The 26,201-nt window shown below is 49.3% G+C and overlaps 2 protein-coding genes across 4 annotated transcripts; one reads left to right on the top strand and one right to left on the bottom strand.

The window, feature by feature from the left end:
• The first annotated feature begins 1,640 nt into the window (after positions 1–1,640).
• Positions 1,641–6,451, top strand: M6PR (mannose-6-phosphate receptor, cation dependent). Its single transcript, XM_082770211.1, has 7 exons — positions 1,641–1,770; positions 2,382–2,555; positions 2,773–2,945; positions 3,030–3,139; positions 3,342–3,472; positions 4,015–4,141; positions 4,706–6,451. The coding sequence occupies exons 2-7, from the start codon at positions 2,383–2,385 to the stop codon at positions 4,826–4,828; spliced, it is 837 nt and encodes a 278-aa protein (XP_082626337.1). The 5' UTR covers positions 1,641–1,770; position 2,382; the 3' UTR covers positions 4,829–6,451.
• PHC1 (polyhomeotic homolog 1) lies at positions 5,230–24,734 on the bottom strand. Of its 3 annotated transcripts, none has more exons than XM_082770185.1 (15): positions 24,661–24,734; positions 21,375–21,531; positions 19,551–19,661; positions 18,304–18,381; positions 17,379–17,528; positions 16,282–16,437; positions 14,651–15,149; positions 13,568–14,325; positions 12,429–12,576; positions 12,107–12,315; positions 11,391–11,502; positions 10,730–10,838; positions 9,909–10,059; positions 9,065–9,296; positions 5,230–8,780 (listed from the first exon to the last, which is right to left on the bottom strand). In XM_082770185.1, the coding sequence occupies exons 2-15, from the start codon at positions 21,486–21,488 to the stop codon at positions 8,626–8,628; spliced, it is 2,982 nt and encodes a 993-aa protein (XP_082626311.1). In that variant the 5' UTR covers positions 21,489–21,531; positions 24,661–24,734; the 3' UTR covers positions 5,230–8,625. The 3 variants fall into 3 exon arrangements, with proteins under 3 accessions (XP_082626311.1, XP_082626312.1, XP_082626313.1); XM_082770186.1 differs by having other exon boundaries at positions 16,282–16,413; XM_082770187.1 differs by lacking the exon at positions 16,282–16,437.
• Between the last annotated feature and the right edge of the window lie 1,467 nt (positions 24,735–26,201).

Raw genomic sequence — 26,201 nt, 5'->3', positions numbered from 1 at the left:
CAATATCAGACCATTTATAGCTTTATTAATCCTACTCAAGATGTTCAAGCCCACCAACCTAATGCTGGGCCTGGAATTCTGCTGCAGCGCCAAAATTTGCAACAGCTGAGCTGGCAGTGTGCCCAGGTGGCCAAGAAGGCCAACAGCATCCTGGCCTGTATGAGAAATAGTGCAGCCAGCAGGAGCAGGAGGTGATCGTCCCCCTGTGCTCTGCTCTGGTGAGGCCGCACCTCGAGTGCTGTGTGCAGTTTTGGGCCCCTCGCTACAAGAAGGACATTGAGGTGCTTCTGCGTGTCCAGAAAAGAATGACGAAGCTGGTGAGGGGCCTGGAGAACAAGTCCTACGAGGAGCGGCTGAGGGAGCTGGGCTTGTTCAGCCCAGAGAAAAGGAGGCTCAGGGGAGACCTTATTGCTCTCTACAGGTACCTGAACGGAAGGTGTGGGGAGCTGGTGGTCGGCCTCTTCTCACAGGTAACCAGTGATAGGACTAGAGGGAATGGCCTCAAGTTGTGCCAGGGGAGGTTCAGGTTGGAAACGAGGAGACATTTCTTCTCAGAAGGAGCAGTCAGACACTGGGACGGGTCGCCCGGTGTGAAGTTTGTTCATTTGATTCGTGTCAATATGGAACATCGCTAGGGCCTCGTGACAAAATGTGACTTTCTGTCTTACATACCCTTGTATAACCACAAGTCCCAAGAGAAATAGAGTGGTTAGTGTATATAGCTTTTGCATCTTGCAAAAGAATGGTCGAGCAGTTCGTGTCAATAGAGGGTTCGAAGGGTAAACCTTGAGACTCGGGTTTGGGAGATAAGAGCATAGGGGGGAGTGTTTTGAGATAACTGCTGCCTATTGCACGAGACACAACTTTCTGACATCCGGCCCAGAGACTACTACACAAGGGGAAGCTGAGGAACGACCGGAGGACGAAGCCTGGGAGGAAGACTGCGAGCCTTCAGTGCGAGCGACCCCCTGAGGGACCCCCGGAGACCAACACACATGCACCAGTGGGACGGCTCGGGTCCAGGGGAGCTGGTTATAACGACCCTGCCTTTTCCAGCAGTGGTGGTGGGTCTGTGTTAGCCTAGGGGCATAAACACCGGCCGCCTGAGGTAACCGGGGGCTCCCGGCGCACCCAGCGCTGTCTGCTCGCCTCTACTCCTTTAATCAACGGTAAGCTCTAACCGCAGTCCTCCTTGGGACCCGGCCATTTACTACACCCGCTGGAGGCGGTGGAGGCACCGTCCCTGGGGGCGCTCAGGGGCTGGGGACGGGGTTTGGCGTTGGCGACGCCGCTGCCAGGGGGCGGGCGCAGCAGGGGCCGCCCTCCCCCCTCCCCGTGCGCGGCCCCGCGGCCCCGCACAGCCCGGGGGCGGCTCCCGGGCCGCGCTCCGCCGCCATTGGCCGAGCCGCGCCCGCCTCCCGCCGCGCTCCCCCGCGGCCATTGGCGAGGCGGGAACAGCGGGCGGGCGCTCCGGAGGCGGTGCTCACCGCCCATTGGCAGGACCGGAGCCGCTCCGCTGGTGGGCGGGGCTTCCCTCCGCGCTCCCCATTCGCTGAGAAATCGTCCGCGGGCTCCCATTGGTCGGCGGAGCGCCGGGCGCTCGGGGCGCTTCCTGCTTCCGGCCGGCGGGGCGGCAGAGAGGAGCCGGGCGGCGGAGGGGGAAGGCGCTCCGCGGGCGGGGCCGGGGCCGCGGCCGGGGCCTGCTCCGCGCCCGTCCCGCGCCGTCGCCCCGCGGCTGCTGGGGGCTCGCCGGGCTCGGGGCGGCGGCAGGTGGGTGCGGTGCGGCGGGGCGGGGCAGCGCGGCGCGGGCCCAAGGGAGGCAGCGGCAGCGGCGAGGCGCTGCTGGGCCCTGGGGCACGGGTCACGAGTTGTCAGCTCGAGGAGAGTAACGTGATTGCTGGGGTTAAGGGGCGTGAGCAGGCAGCCTGGCAGGCCGCGGCGGCTCTTAACCCGCAAGCTGTTTGCACAGGGGATGCAGAGGGGTATGATTAGAGGGCTGGTAAATCGTTGTTTGCTGACCGGCTTCTCAGGGGGGTGAGATAAAGAGCAGCGGCTCGTGGCTGAAACCCACGCCAGCGTTCAGCCTGCTGGGCTCTGCTGCGGCTGAATCGATGCTAATCAACACGCTCAGCAGCAAACGTTCACGCGGTCCCGAGGCAAAATTCAGAAAAGGATCTCAGAGAGTCCTCGTGACTTGTGCTTGGGTAAAAAAGGTTAGGATTTGGTGTCTCTTGGGAGCTGTGAAGTGTTTCTAGACTTCTACTTCTCCTTTTTGCAGTCAGGATTGAGGAAGTGGCCAGTGATTGACTCTGTGACTCTGCAGTTAGTTTGCAGGGGGGTGAAATGGTTAATCCCCTGTGTTCTTTGCGGTGTGTACCCAGGATGTCCTCGCCCTGCCATACCTCTGCTGTGCTGGTGGTCTTCATGGCACTTGCTGTTGGTGTGGGGACTGAGCCATCGAAAGAGCAGAGCTGCGATGTGGTCGGTGATGAGAGCAGCGAGTCACAAATGGAAAAAGCCCTGCTGAAGAAACTGGAACCCCTGAGCCAAATGAGGTACAGTACGGGCACGCGTCAGCTTGCTGTGGGCCTTGGGGTTGCACCGTGCCCAAGTTAAGGTCAGGCAGAGAGAAGCATTTGGGGCCAGACTTCAGGACGGGCTCTGCCAGTAGTATGGACTGTGACTGGCTTCCCAGGTCTTGAGTGTTACCTGCTTTGAGCCCTACTCATTGTCATTCAGCGGGCTGTCTGTTCTGTCTTCTCTCTGCTGCAGGTTTAATGCGACCGTGGAGATAAGCGAAACAGAAAACTACACCTACCAGTTCAGGGTGTGCAGGCAGGTCAACGACAGCTCACATGATTTTGCTGGCCTAATACAAAGGGATAGAAAGACCGGAAAGACTACGGTGGTAGGAAGAATCAATGAAACCCAGGTCTTCAATGGAAGTAAGGCCACATGCAGCATCTCTTACTTGGTATCTTTTGCCTATGGGTCTGGATTTGCAGCCTGTATTCTTTCTCTCTTGGCAGGTGACTGGATCATGCTGATTTATAAGGGGGGTGATTCATATGGTACGCACTGCAGTGGTGAGAAGAGAAGAGCTGTGATAATGATTTCTTGCAAGCGGGGAGTTATGGCGGTGAGTGACAGTGCGAGGTGGGAGAGGAGCAGGAGGCTCTCAGACATTGCTTATAACAGAAGGGCCTTGAGGAGGCAGTGAGGTTTTCTTCTGTTCTCCAAGGCTGTTGCGTAGTTGTACGAACAGTGATAAAACTGCTTTCTGGTAAAGTTCAGCTTGCCTGGGTGTATTTTCAAGTGACTTGACTCTTCCTAAATTGCAGAGCTCATTCAGCATTGTGTCGGAGGAGCGTGAAAAGGAGCAGGACTGTTTCTACCTCTTTGAGATGGACAGCAGTGTGGCTTGTCCAGCTGAGGATTCCCACCTCAGCGTTGGCTCCATTCTACTAATCACGTGAGTCACTGGAAGAGCTGTTCGTGTTTGGGCCGTAATCTCCAAGGCCATTTAGAAAAGCAGCAAGTGTTACACTAGTCCAGGCCGTTGTAATATACCTGCCCACAGCTACTGTTGAATGTGAGCGTGCCTCTGAGCTTTGTAGACGAGCTGTAGCATAAGGCATGATGCTGCGGAGCTGCTCTGTTCCCTGCAGACGTCCCCCTTCATAGTTTACAGATCTGTTCACTGCAACATGGAAGGTGTGATGTCCTGGAACTGTACAGCAGCTCTTTGCCAGAACTGGAAATTCAGACTAGGAGTCCTGACTCTTCATTTTCTGTGTTTGTGCTTTGGGGCGCTACTTTATGTAATGCTCCTGGAAGATACTTACTACCAGATCAATACTTTGGAGACCTTTTCTAGTGTGGTCTTGCTAAATAGATCACTTCTTTAAGTGGTGCTCAGCTACTTCCCCCAGTGCCAACCTGAGACAGGTAACTGGCTTGGAAGAAATTGTTTCTAGGATTTTCTGAGCTCTGACTTTTAATTCTGCCCTCCAGATTTGCCTCGGTAATTGCAGTCTACATTGTCGGTGGGTTCCTCTTCCAGCGCCTTGTAGTGGGAGCCAAGGGCATGGAGCAGTTTCCTCACTTTGCCTTCTGGCAAGATCTGGGCAATTTGGTGGCGGTGAGTGAAAATCTGTGTATTTGCAGTCTAGGCCCATGTGTTAGGATAAGAGAGAGCAGTAAAATGGTAGCTTCCTTGTCTTCGTGGACTGTATTACTTGGGTGGTAGACCTGCCACATTGCACCCTGTGGCAGAAGGAGAGGTTATTTTTTTGGAGTGTGGAGGGGAGGGGGCAGAGGGAGGGCATTACTGACTGACTCCTTGCCGAGGCTGGATCCCTGCTGCTCATTGTGGTTAGCGGTTTTCAGGTAGGAATGTTAAGCTGGGAGCTGTGAAATGTTTGTGTTGGATTATGTGAAACCATTCCTTGGTCACCTTAGGCAGTGCTGCTTACCCTCCACGTGTGTCTCAGTGTTGCTGCATCCTGTTAATTGGTTCCATGTCCTACTCCAGAGCTAACGAACTGTCAGGATTGGCTTGGGTGTCTGCATGTGTGTGCCTCTTGCCCAGGCAGTGTTCTGTGGACCTGCCCCAGGTAGCAGTGGGGTGGGAGTAGTCCCATAGCAAACCAGGAGCTGCTGAGCCTGCGCAGTCTGACTCCAGTGCAATAACCTGTGCTTGCAGGACGGCTGTGACTTTGTCTGTCGATCTAAGCCCCGAAACGCGCCGGCTGCGTACCGTGGTGTGGGCGATGACCAGCTGGGTGAGGAGTCCGAGGAACGGGATGACCACTTGCTGCCCATGTGATGGGCTCTCAACACCGAACTCTCCTCCCCAGCGCTTGGTTAATCGGATGCTTCCCAGCCAGTTCTTCTCTCACTTCTGGTTTTCTTTCTACGATTTGCTTTTGCTGCCTCTGGTATGTCAAATCTCATGGATGCCTCTGGGTGTGAACAGCACCGGTCCCTGATCATGTGGCTTATGAATGTAATGCTGCTTTTCTTCAAAAATGCAGCAGAGCTGGGGGGGGCGCAAGTGCTGAGAGCTGAGAAGACTCAGGAATAAAAGATTAGTCAGAGGAATAAAAAAGAGCCATGGATAGGTGTAGAAAGGGAAAGGAGGCAGTGGGTTAAAACAGCTGAGGCTGTAGGGGAGGGGGTCTCTTTCTTTTTTCCTCCTAGGGTTTACAGGATCTGTAAGACACTGGATTATTATTTTTTTTCTTTGAATGCATTTTCAGCTTTTGTAGCTTCTGCACTGTTACACACAGTTTCTGCCAGCATAACCTGCACAGAGTGCTCTATGCCGGACTTGTTGAGGATGGAAGAGGCATTGGCACCCCTGCAGTCCTTTTTCCTAATGGAAATGCATGGAAAAGTACATGCCCATTTCTTACAACAGATATCAAGGGATGCATATGCCATCCTCTCAAACCTGAGAGGGACAATGCTAAAAAAAAAAAAAAAAAAATTATATAGGAATCCAATACAGTCTCATGACTTTCCAGTTCAGCTGAAATATGGTCAGTCTTCTCTATCAGTGAGAATCGAAAGGCAATGATGTCCTGCTAAGTAAAAGGGGCATTTGCTGAAAGTGAAATGGTCATCAAGGGAAAATGGGAAGGTCAGAGGTAGCTGCCGCTTGAGTTCTGTTACAAGTCTGTCTGAGGCTAACTGCCCCCGTAGCTCAGTTACTGTCCGAATTCCCTTACACACTACAGTTCCTTGTTTGGCAAAGGGCTTTCCTGTGAAGCTACCAAAACTGATAAAGGAACCATGGAAGCCAAGGGTAAAAATGCCAACACATTCAAAACTGTGTTCAGGGACGCCTGTGCTTACAGCATCAGCTTTGATTAAACCATTGTCCCTGTAAGCATGGTCCAAACCAGGCTAAAGATACTTGCCCTGTGCAAATGGTACTTGCATGCTGCTGCTGGCTGGGAGTGAGAGAGAACCTTCCCCTTGGGCACTAGTGAAAAGTAGGTACAGCTAATTTTTAAGGCTTAATTGGAGCCTTTAGGAACTTGGCACCTGGTTCCTAATTGCCTTCGATGTGAGGAGCTAGACTCTACACAATCCTATTCTGCCATATTGTGGGTTGGCAGAGAACCATCTTCAGTCTTGAGGGTGGAGACTGTGAATGAGCAAGCCACTTCTGCTTTTAGCACAGGCAAGGTTTGTATATTTGTGTACTGCCAAAGCAGACTGAACAGTGGCAGGAGGGGCAAAAGAGGCGCCCTGCTCTCTTGCTGGGTTGAGTGGACAAACAATTCCTGCTGTCTTTGATTCGTGTTATGGTCTCAGTCTTTCTCATAACATTGAAAAAATAGGAAGTCACTAAGCCTGTTGTTACTGTTTTTCATGGTGGTGTGTAAGGTATTTTTTTTGTACAAAACACAACTTTCAAAAATAAAATGACCAAAAAAACCTGCTGGAGTGTTACACTGCTAATAGGTTTCTTTAGTACCAGGCCACCTTTGTTAGCTAAGGGCAAAGGGTCTTCAGTATGTGCTGTCTCGTGCCCCGACTGTCTCCTTAGGTTATACACACCTTTCGGACTGAAACTTTAGAAGCTCATGGAGTTACAGAGGAGAAAAATTCCCTATATTTGTCTGAAACAATAAGAATCAAAGTTTTTGTTGTTTTTCTTCTCAATTATCTGATATAAAAGTTATAAAGCAGCCAGACTTGTAAAGCCTGAACAAGCATTTTTTTTTATTAAGAACACTGAACATGAAATGATGTGAAATGTTTCCATTTCACTGAAATAAATCCAGTCCTCAAAGGCAGCTAGTAATATACATGACTGCCTACCCTGCTGAGGGTTAAACTAAACATGAGTTTTGTCACAGTCAGCCTGCTAAATAAGATGGTTTGTGGCAGCTTTCCTTTACTGTTAGAAGTTCTAAACTCCCCCCCATCTGTGCGTGCGCACCATCCCCCCCTCTATTTAGGCTGAAAAGCATTATCAGGCAGCTTCCTTTGGGCCTGTGTTAATTAAAGATCAGAAGTTGCCTCCACATTGTAGCATCTTCTGAGCACTTCCCCCTCTTTTTCTGATGAGTCAATAAAGAGCCCATTCCAAAGATCTCTCAGGTTTTCTTACTTACGCCCTTAGGCCTTCCCCCATGCAATTACAGCTCTCCTACAATAGTAGGTGTTTTTCAGACAGAACATTCTTGCATTTCACTCAAGTAGGCATATGAAACTTCTGAAAATAGAAAAGCTTTTTTTTTTTTTTTTTAAATCTTGCTTTCAGGTATGTGGCTGTAGGGGACACTTACATCTTCATGCTTTGTAGAGTGTTTTTTTTTTTCCTTTTTTAAAGCAGATGTGCTGGAAGAAAACAACTGCCCACAGTTTTGCCTTTGCTGAAGTGTCACAAAACTTCTGGATTTGGTCCTTAAAAACTGTGGGAGCTGAGTAGCAGGGGCTTAGCCTAGAACGTAGTTGTACCCCTTAGAAAGAAGTACTAAAGGATCATAATTCAGTTATTGGAGTGTTTTTGTTTTTTTTTTTTTATACTGAGGAAGAGAAGTATTTGTCTTACATCATCACCAAAAAAAGTCAGAGGCAGATGATACAATCCTGCCAGCTTAAACTTTGTCCCATAAGCTCTCCTGAGGATAATAAAGACAGACACAAAAAATAATACAAACAGGTAAGAGAACAATCCCCACCCCCACCCCACAAAACAAATCAAAAAAGCAAAAAAAAAAAAAACAACAAAACAGCTGATTTATGAAGAGCCTTGGTGCTTCTTGAGACTGCTTTGGATCTGTAAATTATACCCTCGCACTCGCATACTGGGGAGACAGACCAAGTGGTATAGGGTTTCCTAATGTAAGACAACCCCCCACTCTGATTTCCCCATCACCTTGTCATAAGTACTCAGGATAAATGCTCCTCTGACTGTTTCAATGAGGAGCATCTGGAGTGAATAGCTGCCGAAACACTCAGTCTTTGATCTGAATCTCTACAGGAGACAGTAAAGCTAAGGCAGCTCCTATTGCCATGTGCCTTCAAGTTTGGTATGCATGCTGGAATGGCTATTAAACCCAGTTCGTAAACAGCCTAGGTTAGCTTTTTAGAAGTGTAACAGAAGCAGCCTCTTGCTCTAGTTCTTTTTTGTCCACATCTGTCACTTGAAATTTACTAATTTGCTTCCTAAATGCCTCAAGCACAGCTGCCCCCAATATCCATACAGGACAGGGTCTTCCTATGCTTCAAGTTCTGACACAAGACTCAAATAAGATCCAACAAACCTGCTGTAGCAAAAAGGGACAAGGGCCCCTTTCAGAAGTCTGCTAAAACAGAAAGAAGTCTCCTTTCCCTTCTTGATGTGGTAAACGGGAGAGGCATATTCAAAACCAGGAAGAAGGCAAGTTTCAAAGGCCCCAGGTAGGAGTTTTCTTCCCCCTTGTAGCACCATTAAAAGACCAAAACGTGGGCTTGTACATGGCAGTTTCAGTCAAATTCCTTCTCGTTCTTCTTGAATACAAGACCACAAGGGATCATCCCATTCTTCCCTGCCCCAGCAGGATCCTGCAAAGCTGGCAGCTGCTCTGGGTGTCAGAGCTGAAGTGAATCTACTGCCACGAGCTGTTAGGTCTCCTTGAGGACATTGATCTTGGCACAGATCTTGAGAGCTGGTCCCAGCTTGATGTTCATGGCACTCATGAGGTGTTCCTCCTTCAAAAGCAACAGGGCCTGGCCATCTATTTCCTGTGATCGAAACTCCTCAGCAATCTCCTGGCACCCTGCGAAAGCAAGGACACAACACTGAGAAACAGATGGGCACTCCTGCCATCCCCACTCTTTACAGACCCCTGGCAGGCACAGGAAGTACGCTAGGAATCTAACCGATCCCCCCTCCCCACGCAGGCTGCCTGAGGAGTACAACTCATCCATTCGCATGACCCGCTCCAGTTCAGAACCACGCACAGAGCACAGTAAAAGCACCAGGTACCACTCCCAAAGATTTCCAAAAAGATTTCCCCATGCTACTGGATCAGAGGGCTGCAGGAACGCAGCGTAACCTCACCTTGCAATGATGCAATGAACTCGTACACCTCCTCCACACTCCAGCGACTGGGATTGCTGGACAGGAAGACTGGGTTGATGCCGTGTAGATCTGGGGTAGGTGGGGCCATGCTAGAGTTTGCCAGGTCCCTCTCTCCGTGGCTGGCCCGTACTGACAGGGGTCCTGGAGACGTAGGGGACAGAGCCTCATCATAGCTGGAGTTATCAGAACCTCGACTTGAGTCCTCTTGACCCTGTAAGCCCACAGAAAAGAAAGAAAAAGTGTGATATTTTTTTTTTAAACCACAGTTACTAGGTGTGAAACCAGACAATGGCAACAGTACAAGTCCTAACACTCTGGGGCAATTTTCTCAGGCTGTTAGTCCAGGGGCAGCTGTCACAAGAGCTCACTGAAGGGACACGAAAGTAAAATCTCGTCTCCCTTCCTCTTCCTTTTCCCCATCCTCCCCTAGTCCATTCCTCTTCCTCATGTCAGCTCTGGAGCTCTTTCAATCCTTCTATAATCTGATTCAAGTAATTAATCTGAAAAAAAGTGAACCGTACAGGAAAAGTGGATTGTTTTCTACCAAGCCTGGCAGCTGATCACACTCACTGGGATGTCTGTGACATGCTGGAGTGAATACCGAGTAAACAAATACAAATGTTAATCCACTTTTTGCAGTTGATGAGCAATTAGAGCAGCTTACTGTGCCTTGCGTAACGACCGTGTCAATGCGCACTGGTCATGTACTGTACAGCTACATACACTAAGAACCTGGTACCTCCAACAGTGACGATTTTTATGCTGAAATCTGCCTTGAAATCTGAATTTCTGCTGAAATCTGCAGGCAGGACTACGGCCTTACCCTGTGACGCTTGCCCTGGATCTTTGTTCGAGCAATTTCAGAGCTGCTACGCCGCGATCCTCGTCGGCGCACACGAGCATAGTTGGCTTCCTGGAATTCTTTCATCTTCTTTCTCTGCAACCGAAACTGATGGCTGCAGCTGACATTGTACCTCAAATAAGTAGAAGCAGAGCAGCAATTAGGAAACAGCAATTAACTGAACGTACCATTTCTCCTTTCTCTAGATGTGGATGAAACTTCTCTTTACCATCAAATTCTCTTCTTCCTCCTTCTAAGAATTCCCCCTGGAAGGAACCAGTCCAGACTTCTCACAAGCAATATTTGGACACCAGAGTCTTGATCTAACATCTGAAGGGTCAATTAAGTCATTCCCCTAAGGGAAAAAAGACCCATAACAAGCACTCTGCTATCAGTAGGAGGCAGCGATGACTAGTGTAATTTCTCCACGGGATTTCCCCCCCCAGCTTTCCCTTCTGTCTTTACTACCAACGGAGCAGACAGCTACCAGTAAGCATTCATTTAGTCAGTCAAGTGTACTTGAGAGGTTCTTTGGAGCCCAAGAACTTCCCTCTTCCCATCTCATTTCCTGAACAAGTAGGAAATCCTGCTTACACTCAACACCACATCCACCTCCTCCAGACCTAGAAGAAGCATTCACAAATCATAACGAGCTCCAGTACTAAAGGGCCTCTGTGGTCCATGCATCCCACGCAGGGAGAATCAGATGTACTGAAGTACTGTACACTACCTAGAGAAGGGACACATGCCTAGTTCCCGAGAATGTAGAGTCAGAGAAGAGGATGATGATGTCTTGCTATTACCTTTTAGCACAGGTCATGGAACAAAACCTCTTGGAGCCACGGAACTGGGTGGCTGGGGCATACTTCCCACAGTATTCACACTTCAGCAAGTTTGCCTTCTTATCAAGCTCTGGTGAGATACAGAGATATACACCATTTGATGATTTGAGCTGAAACAAATCACATGTAATGATTCCTCATTGCACTACTCTTCCTTTGAGCAGACAGATTCCAAACACTATTGTCTTTTGAAACTACTAAATTAGCGTGGGCAAGAAGCTGGTAGAGGAGAGGCAGAAGCTCCACTAATTAGGACCCCAGGATATTCAACAGAGTAGTGTATTTCTCCTTGTCCTTTTTGCTGAACAAGCAAGAAATAGCATATCCCTCATATCCTACAAGGCTGTGGGGGAGTCTCTGCTGCGTCCATACATCCTTCACAGTCATTACAGGTACAGTTCAGATTCTGCTTACTAACATAGGGTGTGTTAGATTGTATTAACAACAGCAAAAAAAGCAGTATCTTCTGGCACTTAAGAAGATCCTAGGTCTGTAGCTTGAGACACTCCAAGGTGTTAGCAGGACAGAAAGGGATACGAGTCCATAACGTATAAAGTAGATAATGAAGTAACAGCAGAAACTTTCAGTACCACTATCGAGGTATCCCAGTGCTGAAACTCACCCATAGAAGCACTGTCCCCTCCTGGAGAATTGCTGGACAGGTTTTCACTCTGGCCAGAAGGAGCCCCTCCCTGCAGTGGTTTCTCAGATTCTTTCAGCAGCTGAGAACCCACCTAGCCAGGAAGAGAAAGAATTTGGCCCATCAGTAAAGGAGCTCTGTGCCCACCACTCTCTTCTGAAGCATATGCCACTCACTCCTTATTGTAACTCAAAATAATCCCTCTGCATACTAAGGAAGGAGAGATGCTGAACCAAGTTACTCTTCCCTTATTCACAGACGTGGCAGATTCATTCCAAGATCACCAAGTATTGTCTGCTTTGAATATCCTGCAATTCCATGCGACTTTATTTCCCCTTATTTGCTTTAACTTCACCTGCTGTTTATTTAAAATGCAGCACATCTTTCCCTCAGAAGTCAGACAGAAGAACCTTCTTATAATTCCTGCATAAATCATTGCTTTGGGGACTATTGGAGAAAATGGTTCCCACCACATTTGCCAGTTCACATTTCCCATCTCACTCCAACCTGTCATCTTTAATACCAACTCGATGCTTTGCTTCATGCATGAAACCAGTTTCCTTTGCCTTCCTCTCACTTTTGTGAGCTAAAAAAGCTTACATGGAACACAGGGAAAAAAAGTCCCGTCCAAAGATGGATGCCCACCACCCTTCCAAGAGACAGCTACACCTCCTTTCCCCACAGCAGTGAATCCTTACTGGAAAGGGTTCCGCTCCTTCCTGGATGACAAAGCCCTCAATGATGTGTGTGAGGATCTGGGGCTTAACAATGGCTTGTGGCGGTTTGGAGTCTCCCATCTGACGTGACACCATTGCTAGGTTTGGGGTGGGTGCAGAGGTGGGGGTGACTGATGCTCCTTCACTGGAGGTGGTATTTGGGGTCGCAGCGGCAGCAGGATCGGATTTATCTGGAATGTTAACAGCACCAAAGTCACTGTTACTATTGCTCCGCTTACTTCAAGTGGAACTTGAGATCAGATCGTTAGTACAAAAAAAACAGAGCTCTCCTTTTGTACCTCACCTCCAAAGCCATTCTTCTCCTCCATGTTTTTGGGGCTGTCTGTCACAGGAGAAGACCTGGCAGGCAGCAGTGCAGTGACACTGGCTGATTCCTCCTTCTCCTCCTCTGACTCTGCCTTGCGTTTTACTGCTAAGGTCTGAGACTTGCCCTGCATGAATGAAGAGGCACGTGTAAGCAGAGAGAAGAGCCCCAAAGCAGAGAGCAACACAGATGGAAGGCAACAAGATACATCCTGCTCCATCAGACTTCATCTCCAGCCTGGTTCCCATTCCTGGAAATGCATCCAGCTCCCATCTTTGTTTAGGAGCATTTACCTAGCAGGGAGCTAAAACTTCAGAAGACATACATACTACAGAACTACTGACTAGGATGTAGCATCCTGGTTGATATATCGATACACTGATATAACACCAGGACACCCTGCAAACCTCGAGGGATTATTCCCAGAAGAAATGGAATGGCTTTCACCCAGCAGTTTCCAAACAGGCTTTGGGCTAAATCAGATCAGTTCCAATGAAGAAACAGAGTCAAAACAATAGGGGAAGTATGCTGGATGAGAGCAGAATTGTCCCTCAGCTGTAAAAATCAGACAAATCCTGTTGACAGCTCCCTGAAGAAGCAGCCAGTTTAGAAACAAACTGGCACATTTTGCCCTTGACTACACAAGCGAAAACCCAGTCAAATTAACAGTCTCAGCAACTGACTATGGCTATCTGAGCTGAAAGTGTCAGTGTCCCAGGGAGTCAGGCAGGCCATGGTTGGCCAATTTAGAGCAGCACACGAGGCCTACGGAACATGAGCTCTTTGTCTCTCATCTGAGAGACAAAGAGGCCAACTGCTGTTAAATGGGATATTTAGGACGTGATGTGGACACCTACTCCATTTGAATCGGGGTCCAAGTCTCACCAGTTTGTGTCATGCAAGCCTCTAAATGATCACATGAAAGAAAACTGTTTGTAGTCAGTAACCCCAAGGGCTGGACTGGAATCAGCATTTTTGAGAGCAAAAGCCTCTATATCCCTTAATCCAAACCTCTTATTCCTCCCATCCCACCGACCCAGGGCTGGAATGCAGTTAGTGTCCTAGGACTGAACAAAGAGAATCCATGTGGTATTCCCCTTCTTGATGGTCTCACTTACTGGCAGCTGGACAGACTGCATGTAGAACGCTGCTGGCATCTGAGCCACAACTGGAGAGGAGGCTGGGCTCTTCACCATGTGGGTTGTGCCTTGAACTTGTGCCAAATTCACCCCTGTGGTGAGAGGGGGAGCTTCCTGTGAGGATGGTGGAGCTGAAGAGGATGGGGAAGCAGCATGGCCTTGGGAAACGGGCTGGACCACAGCTGGCATTCCCCGGGAAGTCGTCACTGCTGCAGCAATCTGAGCTAAACCCAGCGCCTGGGCTTGGCCTGAGCCCTGCTGCCGAGTACCCACCACCTGCACAGGAATGTGTGGCGGAGGCTGCTGCGCTGCTGACATTTTGGCAGGCCCAAGCTGAGGTGGTTTGATGGGAGTGACCATAGATTTTGACTGGATTGGAACAGGTGATTTGGTGGCTGGCTGGCAAGAACTGTCCTGCTGGAGCTGAACAGGCTGTGCCTGGGACTGCAACATCGGTTGCACCACAAGGGTCTGAGCCTGCTGCTGGTTTTGAGGTGGCGCCTGCTGCTGTGGAGGTTGAGCTTGTTGCTGCTGTTGGGTCAGAGATGGTGACTGCTGCTGTTGCTGCTGCTGGGACAGCTGGAGATGGGTGGCTGTGTGGAGGAGCTGGGACTGGCGGTGCTGGAACTGCTGCTGGTGATGAATGGCAATCTGCTGCTGAATCACCACCTGCTTCTGCAGGTGAATCTGCTGCTGCTGCTGGATCAATGAGTGTGGCTGAATCTGTGTATACGTGGCTATACAAACACAGAACCAGAGAAAAGGAGAGCACAAAGGTTAGCAACAGCACAACTGGGAACAAAAAAAAAAGGCAAGCAGCCACCACACTGGTTTGAATTGTTATGTTCCAAAATGACTGACAGCCAACTGGCAGAGGATGGTGGGAACTGAACGGGCTGGGATCAACTTCTGTCATTAGTAGAGCAGGATAATCCCTAGAGAACAGCCTCCAGGAGCACGGCAACTGGGAGGCTTGTTGGGAAACCTCTCACCACTAAGCTTTAAATGGCACTCTTCTGAAAGCTCAACTGGTTCAAAGAGAAGGAAGAGAGCACCACTCACCTGAGCTGATCAGCGTTTGGCTGGGTGCTGGTGTAGCTGTCCGCGTCAGGTTCATGCCCACTGTCTGCTGTCCGCCACTGTCCGTTTCACCCTTCTTTGTGGCTGCATTCTCTGTCTCCGTTTGGCTTCCCTGGCTGATAGTCACTGCCTGGGCAGCTGCTACTGGTAATGGTTGCACCACCCCTGTGCCTTTCCTTTGGCAACTGCCAGCGGCACCTGCCGAGGCTGTCTGGCTCAGTCCCGTTGAGGTCTGGCTCCCACTGCTTGCCACCACACCCCCAGAGACACCATTGCTGCCTGCTGCCCCCTGACTCAGGTTGAGGGACTGGCCTGTGCTGCTAGAAGACACCTGAGCGGCTGCCAAGGTCTGGCCTGTACTTGTGGCCTGTGGCAGGCACGAAGCCTGGGAGTTTCCTGGTAGAGCTGCCTTCTGAGCAGAGCTTTGGAGCTGGGCATTAGTGGATGAGGTCTGCTGGCTCCTCACAGCCAAGTTCTGCACCTAGAGACACACATACAGAACACAGTCCATTTGCATCATGCATGTTTCCTCCTGGAAGTTGGAGAGAGGTACAGAACAAGAGAATGCATCAGCAATATTCTCTGCTGGGATGCAGGCCAAGCCAATGCTGTAAGTCTAACGTGGGGAGCTGGCTCATACCATAGGGCGAGGCTCAGGTGCAACCCTCAGCAGAAAACATATTAACCTGAACTGCCTTCTGCCCCATCTCTGATGGAAGTTAAAGATCTCGTGGCACTTTCTGAACAGCACTTGAGGAAAACACCATTCTTTCTGAGGCACGGGACAGCCTCCAGACCTGTCTGCCTTGTCCTCGCATTGCTAGGATCCACGTTAGCATGGCTGTAAAAGTACTGAAATACCCCTTTAAAGACCAGTAATTCCTTCACAGTTTTTGTGCCACTTGCCTCCTCTATCCATACAGTGCTTTCCATTCAGGAGGCCTGCAGCCTTGCTGATTTCACCAGTTCCTCTGCATTTCAGTGCTACCATCCTCAGTATTTAATCCCCCTCCAAATGCAGCATTATCTTCAAGTTCAATTGTGGCTAACTTTGCCACAAAGAAAGGGCTCCAGAAAAGACAAATCTGAAGTAACTGGAAATCCCAAGAATGACTAGGTTAGGACCACGAAAATGGGAAGCCACTGCAGCTCTCTGACCCAGAGAAAGATTTACAGCTGAGTGCAGGAGCTAAGACCTTGCGGCATGTTCAGTCACCGGCATTTTTACAACAAACCGCCCGGGTTAAGGAACACTATTGCTGACAAAGACTCTTCATTGTAGAGTGAATGTCTCACTGAAAAATGGACACAGAACTCAACAGTTCCTTTCACACAAGGACAACTAAAAAGCTGTGAAAACATGATTGATCCAGCCCATGTCTCATCCCAGAAATTTTAATCAGAAATGAATCCAGTCTCTGGAGGCAGAAAGCAAACACTGGGAAATGATGGCAAGAGAGAGCAATATCTCTTGCCTGCAATAGTTACAGGGACACGGAACGGAGATAAAACAGAGCAAATCTTCTGTGCAGGCAGAGGAGGCTGGAGACAAGGACCAGGGTGCAGGTTGTGTACAGGGGACGGGAAGGGCTCTGGGAGGGGGTGTCACTGACCTGGTCTGTGTCTGCATGGACCCCAGGAGACTGGGTGGGTGGTACCTCCTGCTGGACAGCAGCCACGGCCCCATTAGGCATCAGGATGAGTTGGGAGGCAAGAGGCACATTGCGGCCCAAGGTCCGGTTTACCTGCAACAGGTTCCCCAGCTGTGGCTGTTGGGGATGGGTCAGGTGATGTGGAATGAAAGGAACAGAGGGGAAGAGAGAAAGACAGACAGCGAACCACAAGCAGATTACAAAGCAACACGAGGCTGCAGTGTTGTACACGGCATCCCCCCCAGCCACCCTTCCCCACGCTGCACTGTAACATAACCCTCAAGAGCAGGAAACAGTTTCCTTCTGGAAACAAGCAGTCTTCTGTTAAATATGGGCCTGGGGCAACTCCCACAAGCTGCCCAGGACCAGCTAAAATACTTGTGTATAATTTAATTTTGAAATGTATATTCAGGACTGGTTGAGAAACAGTGATAAAAGACATACACCTAAGACCAGGGCTGTTTGAACAGAGGATTACAAACTGTAAAGCCAACTGAGACACAGAACATATTTTTCAAGTAGGTAACCAAACTCCAGATAGATTATAGTCGTCTGTTTTCCATACAGCAGCACTTCATACTAATCAAAAGGATGAGAAATTTGTTCCTGTTGATTTACGTTCCTAGACCTACTTGAATCCTGACTTACATCCCTGTGTGCAGTGACTGAAGGGAGTAATTTACCATATATCTGTTCCAGCAATCAACAAGAAGAGCAGCTTTATTTCTGCCAGTTCTACTCCAGTCTAGGATATATGTTTCACATTTATGCTCTACTGAGAAGTGCCATGGGATCTTTAACATCTATGCAGAGCAGAGACAAACATAGTTCTTAAGAATTTCAATACACAGTACAAAGCTAATTTACCCTCAAAAGCTGAGCCCAAAGTCAAATGTGGTTTCAGGGATAAGAGTTCCTCATCTGAATTTAAAACATATCGTATCACTCTTAGAGTTGGAGTTAGCCCTGAGTAGTCGGTAGTCCCAAACAGTGAAACACTGGAGTGTCTAGAAAGTGGGGTTTGTGGTCAGGACACATTTTGTGTACTTATCCCTTACCCGGAGGTACATCTGGGCCTGTGACTGGTTGAGAGGTGGTGAGGTGGTATTCCCAAGGAGCACAGACTGCGTCAGAGTTGTGGCACTGGGGGAACTCACACTCTGTGAGCGACTAATCAGCTGAGCAGCTGATGTGGTGGCTAGGTTGATCTTAAAACAGAAAAAAAAAAAAAAAAAAGACAAAAATCATATAAGAGATGGGGGCAAAGAAAGAAGTAAAGTTTCACTTACTGGGGTACAGCCAGAACAAATATTTCACAGTTTTTCCCTGTATCCCGCAGGGGTCCAAGAATAAAGAAGGAAATTCTAGCCTTAAGAGGCTATGTGATCTGAACTAGCCAAAATCTTGGATGCTAGCCTCATTTGTACGATGAGCCTGAGTATCACTGCTACTTTGCAACTTCAATAAGAGATCCAAAAGAGAACTAAAAATAGATTTTCTCCAGCTTCTCAAGTAAAGGGGGAAAAAAATCATAATGTAATCTGCCTTAACAACTCACCTATACTCTTTGAACAAATCCCAGTTCCCCAATACCCGCTATAAAATCGTACTTCCTCTCATTCAACGAGCTACCTCGAAACAAAAGAGCATCCCCTTCCAAGCTGCTCACAACTCCTCCTTCTTATAAATCCTGATCTTCTCCTAAACCAAGAAAACATATCCCCAAAGCCTCAGGAAAAAGATATTTTCTCCCTTTCCAGCTAAGAAGCCTATCCCACTCAGAAACCTTTTTGGGGCTCCTCAACCCCAACCAATAATGACAGCACCCCAAATCCTCAAGTTGTCTGTATCTTGTGGATTCCCAGCATTCCTAGAAGCTGTGTTTCCCTGGCTGCCTGCCTTCCTAAAAGACAAAGAAGAGAAAGAACAAGGGCAGAGGGGAGCAGGGTGTGGGGAAAGGCTTTGATCTGTGTAATCACTTACAGAGGCCTGGGTGGTGGTAGTCTGTTGTGGGGTGCTGGTGTTGGGGGAGCTGGCTTGTCTGCTGGCTGCAATTGTAGCCTGCAAGAGAGATTGACAGAGGAATGAGTACCTGAAAAAAACTTTTTTTTATCCAGCCCAAATATTTGGTTTTGTAAGAACACTAAATACCATCATCATCATCTTCTCCCATTCCCAAGAATGTTGCCCCAGTTTGTCATGCTACACACTGCAACTCCTCATCCTGATGCTCCAGTCCACTCTGTTAATGCCCAGACATCCCCTGAAATATCACCAATTTGCTGAGCTAGTCATACAGATTAGTAACAATGCAATGATAGTACTGCAAGTTACAAATTTCAGATTACAGCACATTCAGCTGGCAGAGAAAGGTAAACAGATTTTTTTTTCCTTTCCTACAATGATCCCATGGCAAGCACACTGTACACGTTTAGTTGGTTTTACAACTAAGATTCACATAATACTGGTGAGAGGATTCTATGTGCTCTGTGCTATAAAACTGCAAGTAGGGATTTGAAAACAACTAAAACCTGGACTAAAAGCCAAGAAGCACAGCTACTGATGGAGATATTGTTACATAGACAAAAGTGTACTGTCACATCACCTATAATTCATCTCATCAGAATTTGTCATCAGTTCAAGTGAGCAAAGTCGTTAAATTAAAAAAAAAAAAAGTTCATTTATGCAGGATATATCATCTCAACAAGCTCAATTAAAGAAACCCTTCTTCATGGAGGAGATTTAACCCAGATCCTTCTTGCTAGTAACTGGAAAAGAAACCACGTGATAGTAAGTTTCAAGAGAGAAAAACTCAGAGGATACCACATGAAATTTCACACACACAGAACTACATTTATTCTCAGAGAAATAACAATCTATTGTTTTATTTAAGACTGTTTTAAAACACTACTGCATTCACTGGTGATGTAAACACCCACCTTTCATTTAATGGAGGTACAGTAGCTAGTCACATGCCTCCAATGTGCAAATTCCCTTATGGGATGCTATATTTTATCTTTCCCTTTTTGTACCTGAAAACTAAACAAATCTCTCCATCAAGCTTCCAGTTTACTAGCTGTTTATATTACATTCAGACAATGTGTTTAACACGTTGCAAGTAGTGCAATTAGGTACCACTTGTCTAATTGCAGATCAGGACCTCGGTATGTAAGTCAGAGTGCAAGTAAAGAATCATCCAGTTCCTCACCTTCTGCCCCCTTTTAACTCACCTGCTGGACAGCAGCCAAACTGTGAAGCTGGGCACTGTTAAGCTGCTGCTGGAGCATAAACTGATGAAAGTACTGAGCGGCATTGGGCTGTCTCTGGAGTGCTTGAAGAGCCTAGAGAAAGAGGAAAACCCAATTGTTAAAAAACAGTATGCCCTTGAAACGTGATCAGAGAGAAATGAAGAAATAAGAGCCTTGGGACCATATCTCATCCCCACAAAAAAAAAAAAAAAAAAAAAAAAGAAAAAAAGAAAAAAAAAAAGCCATCAGATTAGTATAACAGAACAGGTAAAGAAGCTACAAACTGGTAACAGACTGAATCACAGACATATTCCAGGACAGCAGGAAACATACTTTAAAAAACTTTTAAAAACTCCAGGAACTTGGCAATTTGTGCTTTAGTAGACAGACAAGTGTTCCAGCATAGTATGTATATACACCATACAGACTATATAGAGGAAATGGCACAATAAACAGAATGACTTGCATTAGGACAGCAGAGCTAAAATCCGAGTACTGACTAAATCTAAAAGGCTGGACACTGGAGGAGCAGCTTACCAAAGACAATGCAGAGCACCAGACTACAGGAAGTAAAGATCAGGCCTAATACAATAATTCCTAAATCCCAAAACAGGACAGCTCTTCAAGCGTATCACAGAATCATAGAACAGCTCAGGTTGGAAGGGACCTTAAAGATCATCTAACTCCACCCACCCCGCCATAGGCAGGGACACCTTCCACTAGATCAGGCTGCACAAGGCCTCATCCAGCCTGGCCTTGAACACCTCCAGGGATGGGGCATCCACAGCCTCTCTGCGCAACCTGTTCCAGTGCCTCACCACCCCCTGAAAGAAGAATTTCCTCCTAACCTCTACTGTCACTCTCCCCTCTTTTAGTTTAAAACCATTCCCCCTTGTCCTGTCATTATCTGCCCATGCAGAAAGTTGCTCTCCATCTTCTTTATAAGCCCCCTTTGAGTACTGGAAAGCTGCAATGAGGTCACCCCAGAGCCTTCTCTTCTCCAGGCTGAACAGCCCCAGTTCTCTCAGCCTTTCTTCATAGGAGAGGTGCTCCATTCCTCAGATCATCTTTGTGACCCTCTTCCAGACTCATTCTAACAGCTCCACACCCTTCTTGTGCTGGGGGCCCCAGACCTGGACACAGCACTCTAGGTAGGGCCTCACAAAGGCAGAGCAGAGGATGACGATCACCTCCCTCCACCCGCTGGCCACTCCTCTGTTGATGCAGCTCAGGATGCAGTTGGCCTTCTGGGCTGCAAGCGCACACTGCTGGATCACGTTGAGCTTTTCATCTACCAGAATCCCCAAGTCCTTCTCTGCATGGCTGCTCTCGTTGTACTTTTCTCCCAGTCCGTGCTCATGACCAGGATTGCCCTGGCCCAGGTGCTCTTGGCTTGTGGGAGGGACTTTTCTCCCCAGCCCTTATCTACAGGTTCAAGGAAATGGGAGACGTGTGAAGCCTGACTGGCAGTGAAGACTGAGACAAAGAAGTTGCTGAGTACCTCAGCCTTCTCCATGTCTGTTATTACCAGTTCACCCTTCTTATTTATCAGAGGGGAACACTCTCCTTGGCCTTTCTTTTCTGAGCAAAGTACCTACAGAATCCCTTCCTGTTATTCCCTGCATCCCTTGCCAAGCTCAGTTCCATCTGTGCCTTGGCTTTCCTACTCCCATCCCTGCACATCTGGATCCCTGTACTCCTCCCAGCATGCTCCCACCTTGACACATGACAACCCAGACGGACATGAAAGGGCTCAGCACCCTTCGGCTACTGCACACTCAATCCCAGAACGCAGCAGTGTCCTACCTGCACAGCCTGTCGCTCATACAGAGACATCTGTGATATCTGAGGACGGGTGCTTCCTCCAGAACTGGAGCTGCCGCTGCTGGAGCCGGAGTTCTGCTCACTTTCAGTCTCCATGGTGACAGGATCCTGGGAGCTCAGGCTGGGATCAACTCCAGATCTAAATCGAAAGATTTGGAAACTAAGTCAGGCTAGAGAAAGAGCCAAACTGTATTTCACTGCATTACACAGCTTTTTTTTTTACTCGAATATCCCAGTACCAGGCTTCTTCCACAGCTTTGCTACATCAAAGGGGGCTGGGGGTGCTCAGAGCCAAAATAACCCAAAAATACTCACAGTTTAAGTCTTCTGTTACCACAGTCTGAAATGTAACACACACATCCTCGTATTTTTATTGCCATGCTACAATCGGACACTACAGCATCCTGAGCTCTTAAACAGGCAGCAGAGCGAAACAGCAGCTGCAGCTCGTTCAGACAACCACTTGGTTACAGACCTGATCACCTCTGCTTCGAGGCTAGTGAACTCAGGTGAATTAACTGTACTTCCAGTCTCCCACTGTACTTCCACAGCTTCTCAGCACCTCTTCCTGCAGCCTCCCGAGAGGTGTAATTATTCCACAACTCCGCTGCCCTGCAGATACACCAACTCAGTCCTTTCTCCCAGTTTGGCCCCCGATCCATAATTGTCTCTTTCTTTCTCTGATCACATGCACTTCCCGCTACTCCTTGTTCCTGACAGACCGTAACTCAAATATCAGACTGGAAGCTGGTATCTGGGGTGGCAAGTTGGTTTAAGGAAGAGTGGAGCCAGAAGCAGGGTGGACGAAGGCATCACAAGCAATACTTATGAGGGGAAGCACACCACAGAGGTCATACAGAGCCAGAGAGATATTCCAGGGACAGAAAGATGAGTTGTGGTGAACTTCAGAACTAAAGAAGGCCTGCAGAAGGCATCCATCAGCCAAGAGGAGGAGAAGAAAGATTGAAAAAAGTGCTTAGCAGAAAAGTAATGTATTGGGATGATCAGGGAGCCTTCGTGTAGCAAGTAAGATGGGCTATACCGGGAGTAATGGTAGGAGGTAGAGTGAGAACAGGAAATGTACAAAAGTGGTTAGACACGAACAGAATTCTACTGAAAAAAAGTGACTTTTCAGAAGGATATCATTTGCATAAGGCTTAAAAAAAAAAAAAAAGTTTCTGATAGTCTGTTTATCACTGATGGAAGATCCCATAGCATCAGCACAGCCCCTGTATGTAGACCTTTTCAAACCCAGAGTTTTCAAGCTTCACAGCCCGCACCAAAGGCAACTTCTTCCAGGTCAGTAAACAAACAGAGCAGCACAGCATACAAGGAAGTGCACCAATATTCTCTACCAGACAAGTTTCTAAACTCCTGAATGGCGCTAAGAGCAGACAACTTTGAAGCGGGACAAGAGCATCAACATTAATAGCTGTGGACGGCTGATTGTATCAGGGATCCACTGTTCCAAACCTTCTCCTCGAAATCTGGAAAATTCTGTCACCAACCAGCACACAGATGTTGCTCCAGTCCTGGCTTCCCCACGAATCTTTACACCTCTGCCCTTGAGTCCTGCCTAAGCATCTATTGCTAATGCAATACTACGGTCCTGTACCTGCTCCAGCACTGACCATGGGCAGGTAACACCCAGCCACCTTGTCCTCACCTAAAACACACTCTCTCAACTGGCCACCACCGTCTTCACCCACAACTCTGTTATAGTTAGAAGCAGTCGATCAATACCCAGAACACAAGATGCTCCCCAGGGGGCAGCACCAAAAAAAGTAGATGAAGCCTAAAGCAACTGAAAAGGGAGACAACACAGAGATTTTCAGAGAAAGGAACTGATGTAAATATATGAAATACTTCAAATGGGATTAAAATGCAACTTGGAGCAAAGCTGTACACATTACACCAAGTTATCCAGTAGTTCAGCTACAAGGAGGAGAAAATTACCTTACTTCCAGCACTCACTAGACCCTTCCACCAGTTGATTTAACTTGTTAACTTTACAAAAAAACTACCCTAAGCATCATTTTCAGTCAGATCAGTGAGCTGTGGGCTCACAGGTGAGCTAATTCAGCTGCCAGTCAGGTGGAAGAGAAGGCAACGCAGCAAGCTGTTTGTCCAGCTTCACGTATGACCTTACTCTCAGGGTACCAGGAGGAGAAACCTGGCTTCCAAGTTCGTGCTCTGCTCCACCAGCCTGTATTTCCCCCATATACAACAGCATCAGTCCTAAGATTACCAATGTTTTGGAGTTTGACATTGGTCTAGAGCTTCCTAAAAACAGGAGCTGGCACAAACCTGGAACCCTACTGGAACAACGGTGCCTCTGGGATGAAAAGCATCAACAAGCATTTAGGTGCCTCTTCTGGGGACATGGATGGAGAGGCACGCTCTCCCTTTGCAGAAGGCCAGTAAGGATTTACACCACTTGTAACAAGCAGGATTATCCAAAAAACCCTTCCCAAACTCAAAAATGGGGAGCCAGGCTCCGCTGCCACCAGGAAAGTACACCCAGGGATGCAATTCCACATTGGTGTCAGCCTGCGTCTGGGTCGGGTTATTTCCACGCGAAGTATCCCAGGCTTGGCCCCCTCCACGCACACCTTCCAGCACCTTTCCGGGTGCCGGCCCGGTGACCGCTGCGCTGTCAGATCCCTGGACGCTGCCCCGTGCCATGAGCGACCCACCAAAGGCATTTAAGCGAGGCATTTTCCAGCAGCCTGAGCTCAGCAGCTCACCTTCCCAACACCACTGCCGGACCCCCTGCAACAGAGGGCAGACCCGGGGCAGCACAAAGCCCCCCGCACAGCAGCGGAGCCGGCTCGGGGCTCGTTTCCCCGGCCCTACCAGCGGCGGCACCAAACTTTTCCTCGCTCCCCCCCCCCTCCTGCAGAGCGCCCGCTCCCCTCCCACCCGGCTCCGCAGCCAGCCCCACGCCTACACCCCCACCAGCGGGGCCCCCTCCTCCACAGCCCCCTCAGGGCGCTGCGGCACGGCGGGGGCACGGCCACCTGCTGCTGCTGCTGCTGCTGCCGCTGCTGCTGCTGCTGCTGCACGGCCCTGCACAAAGCGCCGGGCAGCGGCGGGGCGAGGCGAGGCGAGGCGAGGCGAGGCGAGGCGAGGCTGCCCCTCGCCCGGCGGAGCGGGGCAGGGCGCACAATGGCCGCCCCGCGGGCGCTGTCAGCTCGGGGCCCGGCCTCCCCCACACCTCCCTTCCCTGCCTTCCCTCCTCTCCCTGCCGCCGCCGCCGCCTCCTTACCGCAGCGCCCGGCCGGGCTCGGCTGCTCTGGGCACGCCCCCCCCGAGCGCGGGCAGCCGGGCCGAGCCCCGCCGGGCCGGGCAGGGCGGGGCGGGGCGGGGCGGGGCGGGGCGCGGGGCCCCCGTGTGCCGGGGGAGGGAGGGCTCCGGGGGGGGGCGGGGCGTCACCTCGCCGCCGAGGCCCCGGCCCCGGCCCCGGGGGCCCCGCTTGGCCGCTGGGGGCTGGAGGGGGCGTGGCTCCGCTAGGCTCCGCCCCCTCTCCTTTTTTTCTTCTTTTTTTTTTTTTTCCCTTTTTTTTAAAAAATTTTCTCTTCGGGGTTCCCCCCCGCTCCGTCACTTCCGCCCTTCGGGGCGCTTCCGGGCACGTGATGGCGCCCTCTCCCCCCCCCCGCCGCTTTGCGGTTGCCATGGCGACCTGGCGGGGCCTGGGGTCCAGGCCTGAGGCCTCGGCGCCGCTGGAGGCCGGGGGCGGAATGGCTGCGTTGCCCCCTGGGGAACGTGCCGGTGGGCACAGGGCACGGCCACGATCCCTGTGCCCGCCATGGTTACAAGCACACTGCCATCAAGGCTGGAAAAGCCCGCCCAGTTCACCCACTCCAACCATTCCCCTGCCACCAATGTCCCCCACCAAACCCTGTCCCCAAGCACCACGTCCAGCCTCTCCTTGAACACCCCCAGGGACAGCGGTGCCGCCGCTTTGCTGCCTGGATAACGTGCACACAGTGGAAACACACGTGAAAAGAGTGTAAAAAAAACAAGTGCCAGGGTTTAATGACCACACTTAGCCATGAAGAGCGAAGCTAGGCGGTACAGGCACTTTGTAGCCTTGCTTCACTTCAGTACTGATGAAGAACATCAGTTCTGCTGTCGATTACCTGTCTTAGGGAGGTGGTCAATTAGGGTAAACTCTTACTCATTTGTAGCAATAGCACTGTTTTTCAAGAGGGATTCTTTCTAACATCACAAGAAACTCCCTATTATGTCAGGCTAGTGTCTCATCTCTACCAGAGCTGCTGAGTCTCCTCTAAGGACGACTGGCTGTGCACCAGCGCAGAGGGGGAAGAAACAAAAGAAAAGCAGAAAGGAACCTCACTTCACCTGCATGTACAAGGAGCATAATAAATCCCATAAGCAACAAGTTTGATCCTCGTGTTGCAAGAACACTGCATCTGATTCAGTAGTCCAAATCCTGGACTATCATTTCACAGGAGATCAGTGATTTAGGACCAAAGTCGATCCCATTGATTTAGAATCAAAATGGCATTTACTGCTGCCTGAAAAACTGAAAAACACACCATACAGGAAGGTGCTTAGGCTTCTTCCTCCAAATGCTTGGGGTTCTTTTTTCTTTCAGATGGAAAAGTATCTGACTGATTTATTTTTTTTTTTTTTTTATTTATTTAAATAAAGGTCAGATAGTGATCAAAGGAACAATGACAAGGCGGGGAACTCAGCCAACTTAATCCCTGTGAATCAACCACTCCTAAAAGCCTCAAGGGCTAAGCCATTTGTCCCTGTTGCAAAACCCACTAAAGGTGATTC

This window comes from Aythya marila (genome assembly GCF_965140915.1).
Source record: "Aythya marila genome assembly, chromosome: 1".
Lineage (NCBI taxonomy): Eukaryota > Metazoa > Chordata > Aves > Anseriformes > Anatidae > Aythya > Aythya marila.
This window is presented reverse-complemented; position numbering and strand designations above follow the sequence as displayed.